Source organism: Oncorhynchus kisutch, unplaced genomic scaffold (assembly GCF_002021735.2).
Source record: "Oncorhynchus kisutch isolate 150728-3 unplaced genomic scaffold, Okis_V2 Okis09a-Okis19a_hom, whole genome shotgun sequence".
In the NCBI taxonomy this organism is placed as follows: Eukaryota; Metazoa; Chordata; class Actinopteri; order Salmoniformes; family Salmonidae; genus Oncorhynchus; species Oncorhynchus kisutch.
Genome location: NW_022261985.1, coordinates 14258875 through 14283144, shown reverse-complemented (window position 1 = coordinate 14283144; position 24270 = coordinate 14258875). Strand labels below are relative to the sequence as shown.

The 24270-nt window shown below is 47.1% G+C and overlaps 1 protein-coding gene across 5 annotated transcripts in view; it reads right to left on the bottom strand.

The window, feature by feature from the left end:
* The window catches only part of LOC109886565 (serine/threonine-protein kinase B-raf), a 45464-nt gene extending 22835 nt beyond the window's left edge, over positions 1–22629 (bottom strand). For 2 of the 5 annotated variants that reach the window (XM_031815392.1, XM_031815394.1), the window contains exons 1-8: positions 22430–22629; positions 16052–16153; positions 10897–11184; positions 5714–5817; positions 4241–4343; positions 3658–3806; positions 2594–2713; positions 2064–2223 (exon numbers count right to left, since the gene is read on the bottom strand). In XM_031815392.1, coding sequence (XP_031671252.1) covers positions 2064–2223; positions 2594–2713; positions 3658–3806; positions 4241–4343; positions 5714–5817; positions 10897–11184; positions 16052–16153; positions 22430–22585 — 1182 coding nt within the window. In that variant the 5' untranslated portion in view covers positions 22586–22629. Of the gene's footprint in view, positions 1–2063; positions 2224–2593; positions 2714–3657; positions 3807–4240; positions 4344–5713; positions 5818–10896; positions 11185–15127; positions 15144–15543; positions 15587–16051; positions 16154–22429 lie in introns of those variants that run through there. The other 3 variants (XM_031815393.1, XM_031815396.1, XM_031815395.1) reach the window with 3 other exon arrangements.
* Positions 22630–24270: the final 1641 nt, after the last annotated feature.

Here is a 24270-nt window from a genome sequence, read left to right as displayed (position 1 = left end):
TGAAGCTCTGTTTTCCATTGTCTCCTTATATGGCTGTGAATGCGCCGGGAATGAGCCTGCCCTTTCTATCGTTTCTCCAAGGTGTCTGCAGCATTGTGATGTATTTGTAGGCATATCATTGGAAGATTGGCCATAAGAGACTACATTTACCAGGGGTCCGCCCGGTGTCCTTTGTCTAAATTGGTGCGTAATCTACAAGCTGCACGCAGTCATCCAGTGATTGAGAGGAGAGAGGAGGCTTTCAACGAATGATATATCATGAAGAGATATGTGAAAAACACCTTGAGGATTGATTCTAAACTACGTTTACCATGTTTCAGTCGATATTATGGAGTTAATTTGGAAAAAAGTTAGGCGTTTTGAAGACTGAATTTTCGTTTTTTTTTGGTAGCCAAACGTGACGCACCAAACGGAGCAATTTCTCCTAAACAAATAATCTTTCAGGAAAAACTGAGCATTTGCTATCTAACTGAGAGTCTCCTCATTGAAAACATCTGAAGTTCTTCAAAGGTAATGATTTTATTTGAATGATTTTCTGGTTTTTGTGAAAATGTTGCCTGCTAATGCTAACGCTAAATGCTACGCTAGCTGCGCTAGCTGTTACACAAATGCTTGTTTTGCTATGGTTGAGAAGCATATTTTGAAAATCTGAGATGACAGTGTTGTTAACAAAAGGCTAAGCTTGAGAGCTAGCATATTCATTTCATTTCATTTGCGATTTTCATGAATAGTTAACGTTGCGTTATGGTAATGAGCTTGAGGCTGTATTCATGATCCCGGATCCGGGATGGCTCGACGCAAGAAGTTAACTGAGGGAGAGAGATACTGCCTTTTCATGGTTGTTTGATCAACAGGACTGTAAAGTTCCCAAATGTAAGAGGACTCCCTGATATTTACATATTTACAGAAATTCATTTTAGGTGTATTTTGGTGAATGTGTTCTATTGATCTAGTCGTGCTGCAAGCTACTGCCTGTAAACACACAGTCCAGTTCAAAGGGACTGACAGGCCCTACTGCCTGTAAACACACAGTCCAGTTCATAGTGAATGATGACAGGACCTACTGCCTGTAAACACACAGTCCAGTTCAAAGTGAATGATGACAGGACCTACTGCCTGTAAACACACAGTCCAGTTCAAAGTGAATGACAGGCCCTACTTCCTGTAAACACACAGTCTAGTTCATAGTGAATGATGACAGGCCCTACTGCCTGTAAACACACAGTCCAGTTCAAAGGGACTGATGACCGGCTCTACTTCCTGTAAACACACAGTCCAGTTCAAAGTGAATGATGCCAGGCCCTACTTCCTGTAAACACACAGTCCAGTTCAAAGTGAATGATGACAGGCCTCTGTGCAAATGGCTTATTTGTATATAAGCCTACTGTAGTTCTGATTGGCTATGGGGCACCAGTCTGCGTAGACTCTGGTCCTGGACGAGACAGATGTTTTATTTACTGCAGTGTCTACTAATTGTCTAAACGCACGGCCACGTTCCCTCTATATTGCTATAGCATTTTCACAAATGGCCAAACTTTCTATAAAATGTATGAAAAGGTGAAATGACCATAAAAGGGCACGGTTCTTCCTGGGGTGAATATGAAAAGACTAAGATTTCACGTTGCTAAAGAAATGCTGTCATTTCCTCTTTAAGGGGCTCCCGAGTGTTGCAGCGGTCTAAGGCACTACATCTCAGCACTACAGACACCCTGGTTCGATTCCAGGCTGTATCACAACAGTCCGTGATTGGGAGTCCCATAGGAGCGGCGCACAATTGGTCCCAGCGTCAGCGTCGTCCGGGTTTGGCCCGGTGGTAGGCCGTCAACGTAAATAAGAATTTGTTCTTAACTGACTTGCCTAGTTAAAATAAAAAGGTATGATTACCATGTTGTATTTGGCCAAGAATTACAGAACACGACTCGACCCAGATGAGCACCCCCTTCACTAGAAGCCTTTCACTAGTGCTGCCACATACACATTCTACAGTAGCAGTGCTACTTGTCTCCAGCAGGGGGAGTGTCTGAGCCATCGGACACACAGACAAAAGGGGATATTGGACTCACGTCTATGTTGACGGGTTCGATGGTGTTGATGTGGACGTTGGGAGCGGAGGACGAGCGGTCTCTCTGTCCAAACTGGTTCCTGTGGTCCTCTTCTCCGGGCCTGAAATTCTGGGGGATAGGGATGGACTTGGACGGGGACACGCTGGCGTGGCACAGGGACCTGGGGGTCAGAGAGAGGTCAGTGGTCAGGGAGGTTGGGGGTTGAAACTCTGGGGGGGATGGAGATGGACTTAGACGGGGACAGGAACCTGGGTTCAGAGAGCGGTTAAGAGGGGAGGATCATCTCACTGGGGACATGTGGCACATCTCACTGGGGACATGTGGCACATCTCACTGGGGACATGTGGCACATCTCACTGGGGACATGTGGCACAGCATTAGCAGAGATTCCAGTCTACATTGAATTTATCAAGGAGATATAAGATTATCAAGTCTGTTTCATTAGTCTTCAAAAATGGCTTCCTCTCCTCGTTTCCTTTCCTTCAACTGTGCCGAGGTGAGAATGGGATCAGGACAGCTGTGAGACTCACCCGGTGGAGTCGGACGGGGGCAGTGACGGGTAGGCCTCGGACACGGGGGTGGTGCCCTCTGACGACACCTCCTCCTGGGTGATGGGGTGGTGCTCAAAGAACTTCGACACCAGCAGCAAACTGCAGCAGAGACCCAACATTCAGGATATAACTGGGACACTAGAGACCCAACATACAGGATAGAACTGGGACACTAGAGACCCAACATACAGGATAGAACTGGGACACTAGCAGAGACCCAACATACAGGATAGAACTGGGACACTAGCAGAGACCCAACATACAGGATAGAACTGGGACACTAGCAGAGACCCAACATACAGGATAGAACTGGGACACTAGAGACCCAACATACAGGATAGAACTGGGACACTAGCAGAGACCCAACATACAGGATAGAACTGGGACACTAGCAGAGACCCAACATACAGGATAGAACTAGGACACTAGCAGAGACCCAACATACAGGATAGAACTGGGACACTAGAGACCCAACATACAGGATAGAACTGGGACACTAGCAGAGACCCAACATACAGGATAGAACTGGGACACTAGCAGAGACCCAACATACAGGATAGAACTGGGACACTAGCAGAGACCCAACATACAGGATAGAACTGGAACACTGGGACACCAGCAGCGACCCAACATTCAGGATCGAACTGGGACACCAGCAGAGACCCAACATACAGGATAGAACTGGGACACTAGAGACCCAACATACAGGATAGAACTGGGACACTAGCAATAAGCTGAAGGGGCAGATCAAGCTAACGTCCGTCTCGGGGACAGGTCAAGCTAACGCCCGTCTCGGGGACAGGTCAAGCTAACGCCCGTCTCGGGGACAGGTCAAGCTAACGCCCGTCTCGGGGACAGGTCAAGCTAACGCCCGTCTCGGGGACAGGTCAAGCTAACGTCCGTCTCGGGGACAGGTCAAGCTAACGTCCGTCTCGGGGACAGGTCAAGCTAACGTCCGTCTCAGGGACAGGTCAAGCTAACGTCGATGGATAACTCACTCTAGCTGGTCGTAGTTGAACTGATCAAATCGATGGATAACTCACTCTAGCTGGTCGTAGTTGACACACATGAGCGGCACCTCGGTGCTGCAACGCTGGTGGAACTTATAGCCACACGTCTGACATCGGAACCCCTGGAACAGAAGCTTCCGGCAAAAATCGCAGAAGGCCAACGTAAAAAACGTCTTCCTCACCTGGGGGAACAGAAAGAAACAGAGAGAGAGAGAGACAGTTAGAAAATAGATCAGGAACGACAGTAACTAGTGACTGGTACCTTCTGTCCATGGAGATGGAAAGACCACTCATCTGTGTAAAAGGCCACTTAACTGCAAAAAAATTTTTGTCACACAGAACAATGACACAGATGTCTCAAGTTTTGGAGTGTGCAATTGACATTCTAACTGCAGGATTGTCCACCAGAACTGTTGCCAGAAAATGTAATGTCGCTTTCTCTACCATAAGCCCAAGGGGTATTTTTGTCTGTAATAAAGCTCTTTTGTTGGGAAAAACTCATTCTGATTGGCTGGGCCTGACTCCCAAGTAGGTGGGCCCACGCCCTCCCAGGCTGCACCCCTGCCCAGTCATATGAAATTCTAGTACCAATTCCATAGTTTCAAGTCATACTCACAAAGTTGTGTGTGGTCAGAGGAACATTCTCCAGCACTTCCACGTGTAGCTCCTCCCCTGTCAGCCAGGAGATGTCTGTGTCCCAGCCAAGAGGCTTCTTCTCTCTGAGACAGGTGACAGGAAGAGGAGTTCACTGGGTTGTGGTTGAGTTTAGTACACATGTGTAGGTTGTTGTTGTAAAAGAGAATGTGTTCTCAATGATTTACCTTGTTCAACAAAGTACAATAAAATAAACTGAATTGTGGGACTGTACATTGGCCCCTTACTGTGGGACTGTACATTGGCCCCTTACTGTGGGACTGTACATTGACCCCTTACTGTGGGACTGTACATTGACCCCTTACTGTGGGACTGTACATTGACCCCGTTAATTGACCCCGTACATTGGCCCCTTACTGTGGGACTGTACATTGACCCCGTACATTGACTCCTTACAGTGGGACTGTACATTGACCCCGTACTGTGGGACTGTACATTGACCCCTTACTGTGGGACTGTACATTGACCCCTTACTGTGGGACTGTACATTGACCCCTTACTGTGGGACTGTACATTGACCCCTTACTGTGGGACTGCACATTGACCCCTTACTGTGGGACTGCACATTGACCCCTTACTGTGGGACTGCACATTGACCCCTTACTGTGGGACTGCACATTGACCCCTTACTGTGGGACTGTACATTGGCCCCTTACTGTGGGACTGCACATTGACCCCTTACTGTGGGACTGCACATTGACCCCTTACTGTGGGACTGTACATTGACCCCTTACTGTGGGACTGTACATTGACCCCTTACTGTGGGACTGTACATTGACCCCTTACTGTGGGACTGTACATTGACCCCTTACTGTTGGACTGTACATTGACCCCTTACTGTGGGACTGTACATTGACCCTTTACTGTGGGACTGTACATTGACCCCTTACATTGGCCCCGTACATTGACCCCGTACATTGACCCCTTACTGTGGGACTGCACATTGACCCCTTACTGTGGGACTGTACATTGACCCCTTACTGTGAGACTGTACATTGACCCCTTACTGTGGGACTGTACATTGACCCCTTACTGTTGGACTGTACATTGACCCCATACTGTGGGACTGTACATTGACCCTTTACTGTGGGACTGTACATTGACCCCTTACTGTGGGACTGTACATTGGCCCCGTACATTGACCCCGTACATTGACCCCTTACTGTGGGACTGCACATTGACCCCTTACTGTGGGACTGTACATTGACCCCTTACTGTGGGACTGTACATTGACCCCTTACTGTGGGACTGCACATTGACCCCTTACAGTGGGACTGTACATTGACCCCGTACATTGACCCCGTACATTGACCCCTTACTGATCTCCACTGTTCTGAAATGATTACAAAGTTGTACAGGAGCTTCAATTGACAGAATGTGAAATGGCTTTTGGCCAAGGTATACATGTGTGTGTGTGTGTGTGTGTGTGTCTTACCCATCCTGTATCCTGTAGACAGCACAGCATTCAGGGATTAGTCCCCTCATCATTAAAGCCTTCTTCAGAGAGTCTCTGACCGTCATGCCACAGCGGGCTGGGACCTGGGACAGACCGAGAGGAACCATACAGATAGTTTCAGAGACTGGACAGCAGGTATAGACCATACACAACTAGAACAAGATCACTATATACAGATAGTTTCAGAGACTGGACAGCAGGTATAGACCATACACAACCATAACAAGATCACTATATACAGATAGTTTCAGAGACTGAACAGCAGGTATAGACCACATACAACTATAACTACATAACAAGATCACTATATACAGATAGTTTCAGAGACTGGACAGCAGGTATAGACCATACACAACTAGAACTACATAACAAGATCACTATATACAGTTGAAGTCAGAAGTTTACATACACCTTAGCCAAATATATTTAAACTCAGTTTTTCCACAATTCCTGACATTTAATCCTAGTCAAAATTCCCTGTCTTAGGTCAGTTAGGATCACCACTTTATTTTAAGAATGTGAAATGTCAGAATAATAGTAGAGAGAATGATTTATTTCAGCTTTTATTTCTTTCATCACATTCCCAGTGGGTCAGAAGTTTACATGCACTCAATTAGTATTTGGTAGCATTGCCTTTAAATTGTTTAACTTGGGTCAAACGTTTTGGGTAGCCTTCTACAAGCTTCCCGCAATAAGTTGGGTTTTGGCCCATTCCTCCTGACAGAGCTGGTGTAACTGAGTCAGCTTTGTAGGCCTCCTTGCTCGCGCACGCTTTTTCAGTTCTGTCCACACATTTTCTATAGGATTGAGGTCAGGGCTTTGTGATGGCCACTCCAATACCTTGACTTTGTTGTCCTTGAGCCATTTTGCCACAACTTTGGAAGTATGCCTATGGGCAATGACCACTTGGAAAACCCATTTGTGACCAAGCTTTAACTTCCTGACTGATGTCTTGAGATGTTGCTTCAATATATCCACATCATTTTCTCTCCTCATGATGCCATCTATTTTGTGAAGTGCACCAGTCCCTCCTGCAGCAAAGCATCCCCACAACATGATGCTGCCACCCCCGTGGTTCACAGTTGGTGTTCTTCGGCTTTCAGGTAATGTCGATATAGGACTCGTTTTATTGTGGACCACCTAACTTTTAAATTAAAATGACTAATTTCTTATTTTAATTTTATTTCACATTGAATTCACATCAGTTGACAACTCAACCAAAAGTAAATCAAAACTAGACGTTGAACTGACGTCTTTGCTCTGAGCGATGTGATTCGGCTCATTTCTGAGCCGGTGGAAAGTATGTTTTAAAATGGTGTAGAGATGTTGAAACCGTCCCGACAGGCTCGGACACATTACAATGCAAGAAGATACCACTTAGTCCGAAACAGAAGGGTTTGTGGTTGTGTATGACATCAGCTAAAAACAAGCTGAATGACTCAATGCATGTCACACTCCTATTTATTTTACTAGGCAAGTCAGTTGAGAACAAAATCTTATTTTCAATGAGGCCTAGGAACAGTGGGTTAACTGGTCTAGGAACAGTGGGTTAACTGGTCTAGGAACAGTGGGTTAACTGGTCTAGGAACAGTGGGGTTAACTGGTCTAGGAACAGTGGGGTTAACTGGTCTAGGAACAGTGGGTTAACTGGTCTAGGAACAGTGGGGTTAACTGGTCTAGGAACAGTGGGTTAACTGGTCTAGGAACAGTGGGTTAACTGGTCTAGGAACAGTGGGTTAACTGCCTGTTCAGGGGCGGAACGACAGATTTGTACCTTGTCAGCTCGGGGGGGGTTTGAACTTGCAACCTTCCAGTTACTAGTCCAACGCTCTAACCACTAGGCTACCCTGCCGTACAGGTGAATAATATGCATTCACCTGTACTGAGAATAAAGACCTAGTATACATCTTGATTTACCTGTTTTAAAAAAACGTCTTCTTTTTTAAAAATCAATAAAGATTTACTGTTCAAAAACAACATTCTGAAACGGTGACAACACTCCTCTGCATTGGTTCAATGTCATGTTGAAGTATAGAATGGGAGGAGTAGGTCACAGCATTACAGTAGAGAACCAAGAGTACATCTACCAAGACACAGACTGGGCTCCAATCACACAGACGTCAACAGAACTGTGCTTATTATCGTCAAGGAGCTAATAGCCTAGCATCACAACCCTAAATCCTGTAGCTTAAGTCATCTGTACTTTAGGCTCCACCCCCCCCATGACACTTCTAATGAAGACTTCACCTTCCAGTAAAGAAAACAGGAAACTACATGTATAAAACAACACCGAGGAGGTTGGTGTTGTAATTATGGCAAAAGGCTGTGGTTTTTAAAACTGACGTAACATACGATGAAGAAATGCATCAATGCAATAAAGAGTGAAACAACTACAGAGATCGAGAGTAGGCTGCCACCTGCACAGCAGAGGCCCAGGCCATCTCTCCCTAACGACTGTCTAGTGTCACCAAGACAGGCCATCTCTCCCTAACGACTGTCTAGTGTCACCAAGACAGGCCATCTCTCCCTAACTACTGTCACCAAGACAGGCCATCTCTCCCTAACGACTGTCACCAAGACAGGCCATCTCTCCCTAACGACTGTCTAGTGTCACCAAGACAGGCCATCTCTCCCTAACGACTGTCTAGTGTCACCAAGACAGGCCATCTCTCCCTAACGACTGTCTAGTGTCACCAAGACAGGCCATCTCTCCCTAACGACTGTCACCAAGACAGGCCATCTCTCCCTAACTACTGTCACCAAGACAGGCCATCTCTCCCTAACGACTGTCTAGTGTCACCAAGACAGGCCATCTCTCCCTAACAACTGTCACCAAGACAGGCCATCTCTCCCTAACGACTGTCACCAAGACAGGCCATCTCTCCCTAACGACTGTCTAGTGTCACCAAGACAGGCCATCTCTCCCTAACGACTGTCACCAAGACAGGCCATCTCTCCCTAACTACTGTCACCAAGACAGGCCATCTCTCCCTAACGACTGTCTAGTGTCACCAAGACAGGCCATCTCTCCCTAACGACTGTCTAGTGTCACCAATACAGGCCATCTCTCCCTAACGACTGTCTAGTGTCACCAAGACAGGCCATCTCTCCCTAACTATTGTCTAGTGTCACCAATACAGGCCATCTCTCCCTAACGACTGTCTAGTGTCACCAAGACAGGCCATCTCTCCCTAACGACTGTCTAGTGTCACCAATACAGGCCATCTCTCCCTAACGACTGTCTAGTGTCACCAAGACAGGCCATCTCTCCCTAACGACTGTCTAGTGTCACCAAGACAGGCCATCTCTCCCTAACGACTGTCTAGTGTCACCAAGACAGGCCATCTCTCCCTAGCTATTGTCTAGTGTCACCAATACAGGCCATCTCTCCCTAACTATTGTCTAGTGTCACCAAGACAGGCCATCTCTCCCTAACTATTGTCTAGTGTCACCAATACAGGCCATCTCTCCCTAACTACTGTCTAATATCATCAATACAGGCCATCTCTCCCTAACTACTGTCTAATATCATCCATACAGGACAGGCCATCTCTCCCTAACTACTGTCTAATGTCACCAATACAGGCCATCTCTCCCCAACTACTGTCTAATATCATCAATACAGGCCATCTCTCCCTAACTACTGTCTAATGTCACCAATACAGGCCATCTCTCCCCAACTACTGTCTAATGTCACCAAGACAGGCCATCTCTCCCTAACTACTGTCTAATGTCACCAATACAGGCCATCTCTCCCCAACTATTGTCTAATATCATCAATACAGGCCATCTCTCCCTAACTACTGTCTAATATCATCAATACAGGCCATCTCTCCCCAACTACTGTCTAATATCATCAATACAGGCCATCTCTCCCTAACTACTGTCACCAATACAGGCCCTCTCTCCCTAACTACTGTCTAATGTCACCAATACAGGCCATCTCTCCCTAACTACTGTCTAATATCACCAATACAGGCCAACACTCCCTAACCCCTCCCATAGCCTACACCAACCCCTCCCCCAGCCACCCTAACCCCTCCCCCAGTCACCCCAACCCCTCCCACAGCCTACACCAACCCCTCCCACGGCCACCCCAACCCCTCCCACAGCCACCCCAACCCCTCCCACAGCCACCCCAACCACTCCCACAGCCACCCCAACCCCTCCCACCTACACCCTAACCCCTCCCACCTTCTACACCAGGAGGTATATGTATTATAACCACCCCTTACTCACCACGGTCTGCTGTTTATTGGGCAGGAACACCCTGACCTCTCCCACAGTCACTCTGACCCCTCCCACAGTCACCCTAACCCCTACCACCTTCTACACCAGGAGGTATATGTATTATAACCACCCCTTACTCACCACGGTCTGCTGTTTATTGGGCAGGAACACCCTGACCTCTCCCACAGTCACTCTGACCCCTCCCACAGTCACCCTAACCCCTACCACCTTCTACACCAGGAGGTATATGTATTATAACCACCCCTTACTCACCACGGTCTGCTGTTTATTGGGCAGGAACACCCTGACCTCTCCCACAGTCACTCTGACCCCTCCCACAGTCACCCTAACCCCTACCACCTTCTACACCAGGAGGTATATGTATTATAACCACCCCTTACTCACCACGGTCTGCTGTTTATTGGGCAGGAACACCCTGACCTCTCCCACAGTCACTCTGACCCCTCCCACAGTCACCCTAACCCCTCCCACAGCCACCCTAACCCCTCCCACCTTCTACACCAGGAGGTATATGTATTATAACCACCCCTTACTCACCACGGTCCGCTGTTTATTGGGCAAGAACACCCTAACCCCTCCCACAGCCTACACCAACCCCTCCCACAGCCACCCGAACCCCTCCTACAGCCTACACTAACCCCTCCCACAGCCTACACTAACCACTCCCATAGCCTACACTAACCCCTCCCACAGCCTACACCAACCCCTCCCACAGCCACCCTAACCCCTCCCACCTTCTACACCAGGAGGTATATGTATTATAACCACCCCTTACTCACCACGGTCTGCTGTTTATTGGGCAGGAACACCCTGACCCCTCCCACAGTCACCCTAACCCCTCCCACAGCCACCCTAACCCCTCCCACCTTCTACACCAGGAGGTATATGTATTATAACCACCCGTTACTCACCACGGTCCGCTGTTTATTGGGCAGGAACACCCTGACGATGGGTTTCTGAGGGGAGCGGGGATTGGCCCGTCCGTCTGTAGGGGTCTGGAGGACAGCCAGGGTGTTGGGGGCGGAGGGGAGAAGGAACTGGGTGCCCCCGGATCCCCCAGAACAGCTCAAACCCCCATCCAGGAGGGAAGGGGGCGTAGGGGAGGAGGAGTAGAAGTCAGTCCCGTTCCCCATGGCCTCCAGGAGCTGCTGCTCCCTCTGCTGTAGAGAGTCCAGCTTACTGGTGTACTCCTCATAGGCCTACAGAGACAACACACAGACACACAGCTTACTGGTGTACTCCTCATAGGCCTACAGAGACAACACACAGACACACAGCTTACTGGTGTACTCCTCATAGGCCTACAGAGACAACACAGAGACACACAGCTTACTGGTGTACTCCTCATAGGCCTACAGAGACAACACACAGACACACAGCTTACTGGTGTACTCCTCATAGGCCTACAGAGACAACACACAGACACACAGCTTACTGGTGTACTCCTCATAGGCCTACAGAGACAACACACAGACACACAGCTTACTGGTGTACTCCTCATAGGCCTACAGAGACAACACACACACAGCTTACTGGTGTACTCCTCATAGGCCTAGAGAGACAACACACACAGCTAACGGTGTACTCCTCATAGGCCTACAGAGACAACACACACACACACAGCTTACTGGTGTACTCCTCATAGGCCTAGAGAGACAACACACACAGCTAACGGTGTACTCCTCATAGGCCTACAGAGACAACACACACACACACAGCTTACTGGTGTACTCCTCATAGGCCTACAGACAACACACACACAGCTTACTGGTGTACTCCTCATAGGCCTACAGAGACAACACACACAGCTTACTGGTGTACTCCTCATAGGCCTACAGGGACAACACACACACACAGCTTACTGGTGTACTCCTCATAGACCTACAGACAACACACACACAGCTTACTGGTGTACTCCTCATAGGCCTACAGAGACAACACACACACAGTTTACTGGTGTACTCCTCATAGACAACACACACAGCTTACTGGTGTACTCCTCATAGGCCTACAGAGACAACACACACACACAGCTTACTGGTGTACTCCTCATAGGCCTACAGAGACAACACACACACACAGCTTACTGGTGTACTCCTCATAGGCCTACAGGGACAACACACACACAGCTTACTGGTGTACTCCTCATAGGCCTACAGAGACAACACACACACACACAGCTTACTGGTGTACTCCTCATAGGCCTACAGGGACAACACACACACACACACACACACACACACACACACACACACCTTACTGGTGTACTCCTCATAGGCCTACAGAGACAACACACACACAGCTTACTGGTGTACTCCTCATAGGCCTACAGAGACAACACACACACACAGCTTACTGGTGTACTCCTCATAGGCCTACAGAGACAACACACACACAGCTTACTGGTGTACTCCTCATAGGCCTACAGAGACAACACACACACAGCTTACTGGTGTACTCCTCATAGGCCTACAGAGACAACACACACACAGCTTACTGGTGTACTCCTCATAGGCCTACAGAGACAACACACACACAGCTTACTGGTGTACTCCTCATAGGCCTACAGAGACAACACACACACAGCTTACTGGTGTACTCCTCATACCCCTACAGAGACAACACACACACAGCTTACTGGTGTACTCCTCATAGGCCTACAGAGACAACACACACACACAGCTTACTGGTGTACTCCTCATACCCCTACAGAGACAACACACACAGCTTACTGGTGTACTCCTCATAGACCTACAGAGACAACACACACACAGCTTACTGGTGTACTCCTCATAGGCCTACAGAGACAACACACACACACAGCTTACTGGTGTACTCCTCATACCCCTACAGAGACAACACACACAGCTTACTGGTGTACTCCTCATAGACCTACAGAGACAACACACACACAGCTTACTGGTGTACTCCTCAAAGGCCTACAGAGACAACACACACACACAGCTTACTGGTGTACTCCTCATAGACCTACAGAGACAACACACACACACAGCTTACTGGTGTACTCCTCAAAGGCCTACAGAGACAACACACACACACAGCTTACTGGTGTACTCCTCATAGGCCTACAGAGACAACACACAAATTTTTTAAACATCCATCCATCCATAACCAGTCAAAAGTTTGGACACATCTACTCATTCCAGGTTTTACTATTTTCTACATTGTAGAATAATCGTGAAGACATCAAAACTATGAAGTAACATGTATGGAATCATGTAGTAACCAAAAAAGTAAAAATCAAAATATATTTTAGATTCTTCAAAGTAGCCACCTTTTGCCATGATGACAGCTTTGCACACTCTTGGCATTCTCTCAACCAGCTTCACCTGGAATGCTTTTCCAACAGTCTTGAAGGAGTTCCCACATATGCTGAGCACTTGTATTCCTTCACGCTGCGGTCCAACTCATCCCAAACCATCTCAATTGGGTTGAGGTCGGGTAATTGTGGAGGCCAGGTCATCTGATGCGGCACTCCATCACTCTCCTTCTTGGTCAAATAGCCCTTACACAGCCTGAAGGTGTGTTGGGTCATTGTCCTGTTGAAAAACAAATGATAGTCCCACTAGATGGGATGGTGTATCGCTGCAGAATGCTGTGGTAGCCATGCTGGTTAAGTCTGCCTTGAAGTCTAAATAAATCACAGACAGTGGCGCCAGCAAAGCAGCCCCACACCATCACACCTCCTCCTCCATGCTTCACGGTGGGAACCACACACCTCCTCCTCCATGCTTCACGGTGGGAACCACACACCTCCTCCTCCATGCTTCACGGTGGGAACCACACACCTCCTCCTCCATGCTTCACGGTGGGAACCACACACCACCTCCTCCATGCTTCACGGTGGGAACCACACATGCAGAGATCAACCGTTCACCTACTCTGGTCTCATAAAGACACAGCGGTTGGAACCAAAAATCTCAGATTTGGACTCATCAGACCAAAGGACATATTTCCACCACTCTAATGTCCATTGTGTTTCTTGGCCCAAGCAAGTCTCTTCTTATTATTGGTGTCCTTTAGCAGTGGTTTCTTTGCAGCAATTCGACCATGAAGGTCTGATTCACACAGTCTCCTCGGAACAGTTGATGTTGAGATGCGTCTGTTACTTGCACTCTGTGAAGCATTTATTTGGGCTGCAGTCTGAGGTGCAGTTAACTCTAATGAACTCATCCTCTGCAGCAGAGGGAACTCTGGGTCTTCCTTTCCTGTGGCGGTCCTCATGAGAGCCAGTTTCATCATAGCGCTTGATGGTTTTTGCGACTGCACTTGAAGAAACTTTCCAAAGTTCTTGAAATTTTCCGGATTGACTGTCCTTCATGTCTTAAAGTAACGATGGACTGTCATTTCTCTTTGCTTATTTGAGCTGTTCTTGCCATAATATGGACGTGGTCTTTTACCAAATAGGTCTATCTTCTGTATACCACCCCTACCTTGTCACAACACAACTGATTGGCTCAAACGCATTAAGGAAAAAAATTCCACAAACTAACTTAACAAGGCACACAAGATAATTGAAATTCATTCCAGGTGACTACCTCATGAAGCTGGTTGGGAGAATGCCAAGAGTGTGCAAAGCTGTCTTCAAGGCAAAGAGTGGCTACTTTGAAGAACCTCAAACATAAAAGGAGTTACCCTCCTCCTCACAGGGTAACTCACCTCCAGGTATATGGACAGAGGGGTACATCCTCCTCACAGGGTAACTCACCTCCAGGTATATGGACAGAGGGGTACCTCCTCCTCCTCACAGGGTAACTCACCTCCAGGTATATGGACAGAGGGGTACCTCCTCCTCCTCACAGGGTAACTCACCTCCAGGTATATGGACAGAGGGGTACCTCCTCCTCCTCACAGGGTAACTCACCTCCAGGTATATGGACAGAGGGGTACCTCCTCCTCCTCACAGGGTAACTCACCTCCAGGTATATGGACAGAGGGGTACCTCCTCCTCCTCACAGGGTAACTCACCTCCAGGTATATGGACAGAGGGGTACCTCCTCCTCCTCACAGGGTAACTCACCTCCAGGTATATGGACAGAGGGGTACATCCTCCTCCTCACAGGGTAACTCACCTCCAGGTATATGGACAGAGGGGTACATCCTCCTCACAGGGTAACTCACCTCCAGGTATATAGACGGAGGGGTACATCCTCCTCCTCACAGGGTAACTCACCTCCAGGTATATGGACAGAGGGGTACCTCCTCCTCCTCACAGGGTAACTCACCTCCAGGTATATGGACAGAGGGGTACCTCCTCCTCCTCACAGGGTAACTCACCTCCAGGTATATAGACGGAGGGGTACCTCCTCCTCCTCACAGGGTAACTCACCTCCAGGTATATGGACAGAGGGGTACCTCCTCCTCCTCACAGGGTAACTCACCTCCAGGTATATGGACAGAGGGGTACCTCCTCCTCCTCACAGGGTAACTCACCTCCAGGTATATGGACAGAGGGGTACCTCCTCCTCCTCACAGGGTAACTCACCTCCAGGTATATAGACGGAGGGGTACCTCCTCCTCCTCACAGGGTAACTCACCTCCAGGTATATAGACGGAGGGTTACCTCCTCCTCCTCACAGGGTAACTCACCTCCAGGTATATAGACGGAGGGGTACCTCCTCCTCCTCACAGGGTAACTCACCTCCAGGTATATGGACAGAGGGGTACCTCCTCCTCCTCACAGGGTAACTCACCTCCAGGTATATGGACAGAGGGGTACCTCCTCCTCCTCACAGGGTAACTCACCTCCAGGTATATAGACGGAGGGTTACCTCCTCCTCCTCACAGGGTAACTCACCTCCAGGTATATAGACGGAGGGGTACCTCCTCCTCCTCACAGGGTAACTCACCTCCAGGTATATGGACAGAGGGGTACCTCCTCACAGGGTAACTCACCTCCAGGTATATGGACAGAGGGGTACCTCCTCCTCCTCACAGGGTAACTCACCTCCAGGTATATAGACGGAGGGGTACCTCCTCCTCCTCACAGGGTAACTCACCTCCAGGTATATGGACAGAGGGGTACCTCCTCACAGGGTAACTCACCTCCAGGTATATAGACGGAGGGTTACATTCTCCTCCAAACTTGTCCAGTAGTGCCTCTAAGTGCTCCTGTGTCAGCTTGATCATCTGTTTGATATTCCAGATCTAAGAGGAGACACACACACACACACACACACACACACACACTAATTATGAACGTCACATCATACCGTTATATAGCCTAATTACATTGACTGAGATGGTGACTATAGACATTGCAGAGGCATAGCATGTCTCTGTTCCAAATGGAGCCCTATTCCCTATATAGTGCACTACTTTAGACCAGAGCCCTATTCCCTATATAGTGCACTACTTTAGACCAGAGCCCTATTCCCTATATAGTGCACTACTTTAGACCAGAGCCCTATTCCCTACATAGTGCACTATGGGTCCCTATCGGTCGTGGTCAAAAGTAGAGCAGTAGGCTAAACAAAGGGACTAGGGTGGCGTTTTGGAAGCAGCCATTAGACACTAGTAGTGGAAGACTAAGTTACTGGTTGTTCTGTCTCTTCGCTGCGTCCCAAACTCCACAACCGACTGTCAACATTAAAATACACATCATTACACAACCGACTGTCAACATGAAATCACAACCGACTGTCAACATGAAATCACATCCGACTGTCAACATGAAATCACAACCGACTGTCAACATGAAATCACAACCGACTGTCAACATGAAATCACAACCGACTGTCAACATGAAATCACAACCGACTGTCAACATGAAATCACAACCGACTGTCAACATGAAATCACAACCGACTGTCAACATGAAATCACATCCGACTGTCAACCTGAAATCACATCCGACTGTCAACCTGAAATCACAACCGACTGTCAACCTGAAATCACAACCGACTGTCAACATGAAATCACAACCGACTGTCAACATGAAATCACAACCGACTGTCAACATGAAATCACAACCGACTGTCAACATGAAATCACAACCGACTGTCAACATGAAATCACAACCGACTGTCAACATGAAATCACAACCGACTGTCAACATGAAATCACAACTGACTGTCAAAAGAGTGGGGTAATGGGAAGGGGTCAGTCTCCTCTCCACCCTGGGAGAGCAGGGGTGGGTCAGTCTCCTCTCCACCCTGGGAGAGCGGGGGGAGGGTCAGTCTCCTCTCCACCCTGGGAGAGCAGGGGGGGGGGGGTCAGTCTCCTCTCCACCCTGGGAGAGCGGGGTGGGTCAGTCTCCTCTCCACCCTGAGAGAGTGGGGGGGGGTCAGTCTCCTCTCCACCCTGAGAGAGCGGGGGGGGTCAGTCTCCTCTCCACCCTGGGAGAGCGGGGGGGGTCAGTCTCCTCTCCACCCTGGGAGAGCGGGGGGGTCAGTCTCCTCTCCACCCTAGAAGAGCGGGGGGATCAGTCTCCTCTCCACCCTGGGAGAGCGGGGGGGTCAGTCTCCTCTCTACCTTGGGAGAGCGGAAGGGGGTCAGTCTCCTCTCCACCTTGGGAGAGCGGAAGGGGGTCAGTCTCCTCTCCACCGTGGGAGAGCGGGGGGGGGGGGGGGTCAGTCTCCTCTCCACCCTGGGAGAGCAGGGGGGGGTCAGTCTCCTCTAAACCTTGGGAGAGCAGGGGGGGGGTCAGTCTCCTCTCCACCCTGGGAGAGCGGGGTGGGTCAGTCTCCTCTCCACCCTGGGAGAGCGGGGTGGGTCAGTCTCCTATCCACCCTGAGAGAGTGAGTGGTCAGTCTCCTCTCCACCCTGGGAAAGTACTCAGACCCCTTGACTTTTTCCACATTTGGTTACGTTACAGCCTTATTCTAAAAATCGCTTTAAAAATGTTTTTTTTAAATATTCCTCAATCTACACACAATACCCCATAATGACATCCCAATACCCCATAATGACATCCCAACACCCCATAATGACATCCCAACACCCCATAATGACATCCCAATACCCCATAATGACATCCCAACACCCCATAATGACATCCCAACACCCCATAATGACATCCCAACACCCCATAATGACATCCCAACACCCCATAATGACATCCCAACACCCCATAATGACATCCCAACACCCCATAATGACATCCCAATACCCCATAATGACATCACGACACCCCATAATGACATCACGACACCCCATAATGACATCACAATACCCCATAATGACATCACAATACCCCATAATGACATCACGACACCCCATAATGACATCACGACACCCCATAATGACATCCCGACACCCCATAATGACATCCCGACACCCCATAATGACATCCCAACACCCCATAATGACATCCCAACACCCCATAATGACATCCCAACACCCCATAATGACATCCCAACACCCCATAATGACATCACAATACCCCATAATGACATCACGATACCCCATAATGACATCACGATACCCCATAATGACATCACGACACCCCATAATGACATCACGACACCCCATAATGACATCACGACACCCCATAATGACATCACGACACCCCATAATGACATCACAATACCCCATAATGACATCACAATACCCCATAATGACATCACGACACCCCATAATGACATCACGACACCCCATAATGACATCACAATACCCCATAATGACATCACAATACCCCATAATGACATCACAATACCCCATAATGACATCACAATACCCCATAATGACATCACAATACCCCATAATGACATCACAACACCCCATAATGACATCACGACACCCCATAATGACATCACAATACCCCATAATGACATCACAATACCCCATAATGACATCACAATACCCCATAATGACATCATGACACCCCATAATGACATCACAATACCCCATAATGACATCACGACACCCCATAATGACATCACAATACCCCATAATGACATCACGACACCCCATAATGACATCACAATACCCCATAATGACATCACAATACCCCATAATGACATCACAATACCCCATAATGACATCACAATACCCCACAAAGCCAAAACAAGTTTTTAGAAATGTATTAAAAACAAAACAGAAACAGCTTATTAACTTTAGTATTCAGACCCTTTTGCTATGAGGCTCGAAAATGAGCTCAGGTGCATCCTGTTTCCATTGATCATCCTTGAGATGTTTCTACAACTTGGAGTCCAGCTGTGGTAAATTCAATTGATTTGACATGATTTGGAAAGGCACATAACTGTCTATAAAAAGGTCCCACAGTTGCCAGGGCATGTCAGAGCAAAAACCAAGCTATGAGGTCGCTGGAATTGTCCGTAATCCTCCGAGACAGGATTGTGTTGAGGCACAGATCTGGGGAAGGGTAGCAAAAAATGTCAGCAGCATTGAAGGTGCCCAAGTGCCCATCATTCTTAAAATGGATGAAGTTTGGAACCACCAAGACTCTTCATAGAGCTGGCAACCCCGCCAAACTGAGCAATCGGGGTAGAAGGGCCTTGGTCAGGGAGGTGACCAAGAACCTGATTGTCACGGACAGAGCTCCAGAGTTCCTCTGTGGAGATGGGAGAAGCTTCCAGAAGGACAACTATCTCTGCAGCACTCCACCAATCAGGCCTTTATGGTTGAGTGGCCAGACGGAAGCCACTCATCAGTTAAAGGAACATAACAGCCAAACAGGCACTTGAAGGACTCTTAGACCACGAGAAACAAGATTCTCTGGTCTGATGAAACCAAGATCGAACTCTTTGACCTGAATGCCAAGCGTCATGTCTGGAGGAAACCTGGCACCATCCCTACTGTGAAGCATGGTGGTGGCAGCATCATGCTGTGGGGATGTTTTTCAGCGGCAGGGGCTGGGAGACTGGTCAGGATCGAGGGAAAGATGAACGGAGCAAGGTACAGAGAGATCCTTGATGAAAACCTGCTCCAGAGTGCTCAGGACGCTCAGACTGGGGAGAAGGTTTACCTTCCAACAGGACAACGACCCTAAGCACACAGCCAAGCTAGCTTCGGGCCAAGTCTCTGAATGTCCTTGAGTGGCCCAGCCAGAGCCCGGACTTGAACCCGATCAAACATCTCTGGAGAGACCTGAAAATAGCTGTGCAGCGATGCAACCCACACAGAGCTTGAGAGGATCTGCAGAGAAGAATGGGAGAAACTCCCACTTTTAATACGGTATGACTACTTGCATAAAAACTGTGGATAGAAACGTGAAGCCGGCGAGTACTGTTTCATGAAAATAACTCCAAATGCGCACATCATGTGTATATCTGGAGCAGGTGGATGTGACACCTCTGGACTCTAATTGGCCTCAGTCTGGACAATGTTTTACTGTTTTGGGGCAATAGGACTTGTGATCAAAAATGATAGAATTCAAATTCAATGACATTCTCTGATTCTATGACTATTAAAAGAGATTCTCCGGTACCTTTTAGCCAGTAGTTCTGAAAGTAACGCTCACTAGCCAATAGCGGTTCTCGATAAAATTGCGTACTACGTCACATCGGAACAGATATGTCATTACTCTCTCCACTCTGCATCTTGATTCGTTATCACTCAAAATGGCGAGGGGCTGAAGCTCATTGGCTAGAAATCAAATTGCTAGGGGGCTAGCCCATATGGGAGGGGGGGGGGGGATGAAGCAGCACAGCTTCCAGAAATACTGTTGCTTTCAAACTCTGGATTCCGTGGCTAATTGAGGTAAGACAGTAATTATTGCGCATAGATTATGCATGTATGAACTACACATTGACACATCCTGCCCAAAGCTGGAGGTTTCAAAAATAGTTACCAGTAGCCAAAGTTCTGGAGCCTGTCTAACTGTTCTATTTGAATTCTGTTTGATTCTATGTGCATTCTATTTGAATTCTGTTTGATTCTATTTGAATTCTGTTTGATTCTACGTGCATTCTATTTGATTCTACGTGCATTCTATTTGAATTCTGTTTGATTCTATTTGAATTCTGTTTGATTCTATGTGCATTCTATTTGAATTCTGTTTGATTCTATGTGCATTCTATTTGAATTCTGTTTGATTCTACGTGCAATTCTATTTGAATTCTGTTTGATTCTATTTGAATTCTGTTTGATTCTATTTAGATTCTGTTGACTGCTGAATGGGGGCCAATATTATTCACTAAGAATGGAAGATATCCTGAAGATTTGCAGATATCCCGCGCGAACAAAATTTCAACAGACAATAAAGATATTGTATTTATTGAGAAGGCATACAATAACATCAATCAGTCAAGCACTTTTGGGAAGGAGAAAGTTTAGCTATCTGAATATACCTTTAAATAAATAAAAAAAATCGTACTAATTTGGCCTACTAATTGATGTAATTACCTGGATCCCAGGTGAATTGGTTTATGAGTTGTACTGTAACCAGAGAAACCACTAGTATCAAACAGCAGGTTACTCAAGGTCCCAAAGTTAAGCTGACAGGGAATTGATTGATGATTTTGGTTTGGCTCGTTGCACAACTTACAGCGTTTTCTATTTGACTAATAGATACAATATGATGCGATTGTGATTTTGGCATTATTTTATATTATGGTCAATTGGATACGCTTGATATGTCACCTCACAAAATACCTTTTGACTGTTGCATCATGTTCTTTATTTGAATTGCATGTCTTCGATACAGGCCTTCTTGCTTTGAAAGCAAAAATATTTTTTGAAATAGCTGTCGAAAAATAAGTTTTAACTTTACATAAATGTAACGTTAGCTAGGAGCATATCATTTGAGCCATGGCGATGGAAGAGGCCTAGCTTAGTGAATAGCTATTAATATTCGTGCGCTAATAATTCTGCATGAACCTCCATAACATTGGATCTATATTGTAAAATAATGTACATTTTATCAACCAAAACAAAGCCGATCTGTGCACAGACATATCAGCTCCCGTCGACAGCCCACGAAGGGGTTCTCTGCATCGAATTGACGAAAATCCCTGATGAATTGTTCATATATATAAATAACAGTTTGTCCGTTAGCTATATCGATATAAAACGATGTATTATCAAGCCGTACGCGGTAGATCGTTGAAGTCAAACGGTGCCAGGTAGCGAACAGAGAGCTGGGATGCAGCCGCCGCAGAGAGAGAGAGAGAGAGAGAGAGAGAGAGACCTGCTGGAGAGAGAAAAAAAACTCGAAAAGCAAATGAAATATAGGCAGGCCTGAAATAAACACTGCCGTCAGCGTACTATTACACAAATCTAACGTGATCGATGTAGTCTAACGCAAAATGCACCTTAAGGAATAACGGCAAATACAAAGAGGACGAAGGAGACGTTAGTGATGGAAATCATTTCCATTTTAGTGCATCATCTCGCCCCCTGCAATGCATCCCCACGATCCATATTACAGCCGGTGTTTCCTAAAGATCCCCATCCAGCAACCTCCACTCGGTACCCCCGTGTCGCCATGCCCAGCTTCACCCCCGTCTCCCCGGTCCATACCTCCTCGTCCTGCGGACATTCCTGGATCCCCACCGAACAGGCGGGGTCCAGGCAGGCTCCCAGCTCCTCCAGTCCCCGCTCCCGCTCCGGGTCTCGGTCCATCGTGTCACCGTTGAAGACGGGCGGTGGGGACTCGGCGTTACTCAACGCCGCCATTTTAAACTGCGATCAGCTGAGTGGAAAATAATCGAGGAGAGGAGACAGGAGGGGGAGACAGATTCAAGAAATGTAACTGCCTAGTAAAAGCAACCGGGATGTGATGGTTTTGGGGTACACGAGGAAATCAGGGTACCACTTTCCTCCTTTCTGTGTCAGTGACTATTTCTATTGGTTTATTATGTCAATAACGAGTATTTAATTTGTTGCAGTGACCGCATATGATTTTGCTTACTGATTAGTAGCTGGTCCAATTACAACTGCATCAAGTGCACCTGCAAAATAAAACGCTTCCCAACAAAATACAAAAAAAAACACTAACCACAAAACAAATGTATAGCACCAACCTTTGTAGGTCTACCACCATACACAGACAGGCAAGCCAAACTCTGATAACATTTTAAAATTACATTTTTAACAAAATGGTGGGCTGGGCCAAGACTGATCAGCTCAACTAACCATTAAAAATAATATTGTAAGAAGATAATTAGTTTCAGTCAATGTAAGGTTTAACTACTCCAGTAGTTAAAATCTCAGTTAGACCAGAGAGGGTAAAAAGGCGAACCGAGAGGGGTAATTTGGCCCAAAATCTGTCTCCTCCAGCAGGTGGCGTTGTTTCGTCCGCCAGGCGAGGAGTATTTATAATGGAGACCAACGTAGCCACAGGAAAAGGGGAACCAGTGAAGAACAAACACCATTGTAAATACAAACCATAGTTATGTTTATTTATTGTCCCTTTTTGTACTTTAACTATTTGCACATCGTTACAACACTGTATATATACATAATATGACATTTGAAAGTTATTTAATATTTTGGAACTGTTGTGAGTGTAATGTTTACTGTACATTTTTATAGTTTATTTCACTTTTGTTTATTATTATTATTATTATTATTATTATTTATTATTACTTCACTTGCTTTGGCGATGTTAACACATGTTTCCCATGCCAATAAAGCTCCTTAAATTGAAATTGAATTGATTATCTCTACTCTGTCAGAGATACGAAGCAGAGACAGATCCTTACCAAGTACAGGCTGAGTGACCTCCGATTGACATAGAAACCGGCAGACATAAAAAGACATGGCTCCCCAAAGAGGAGCGTGTATGTGGTCACTGCATGACAGGGGAGGTAGAAACAGAGATGCACTTTCTCATTTACTGTGAGAAATATAATCCTCACCAAGAGATTATTATTCATTATTCGTAGAAATTACTACATTTATTCCACATTTGATCTTATTAAAAGGAAAAACAACAAATACTCATAGGTGAAGGAGCAACGACTCCTCTTGCAGCCAAATACTCATAGGTGAAGGAGCAACGACTCCTCTTGCAGCCAAATACTCATAGGTGAAGGAGCAACGACTCCTCTTGCAGCCAAATACTCATAGGTGAAGGAGCAACGACTCCTCTTGCAGCCAAATACTCATAGGTGAAGGAGCAACGACTCCTCTTGCAGCCAAATACTCATAGGTGAAGGAGCAACGACTCCTCTTGCAGCCAAATACTCATAGGTGAAGGAGCAACGACTCCTCTTGCAGCCAAATACTCATAGGTGAAGGAGCAACGACTCCTCTTGCAGCCAAATACTCATAGGTGAAGGAGCAACGACTCCTCTTGCAGCCAAATACTCATAGGTGAAGGAGCAACGACTCCTCTTGCAGCCAAATACTCATAGGTG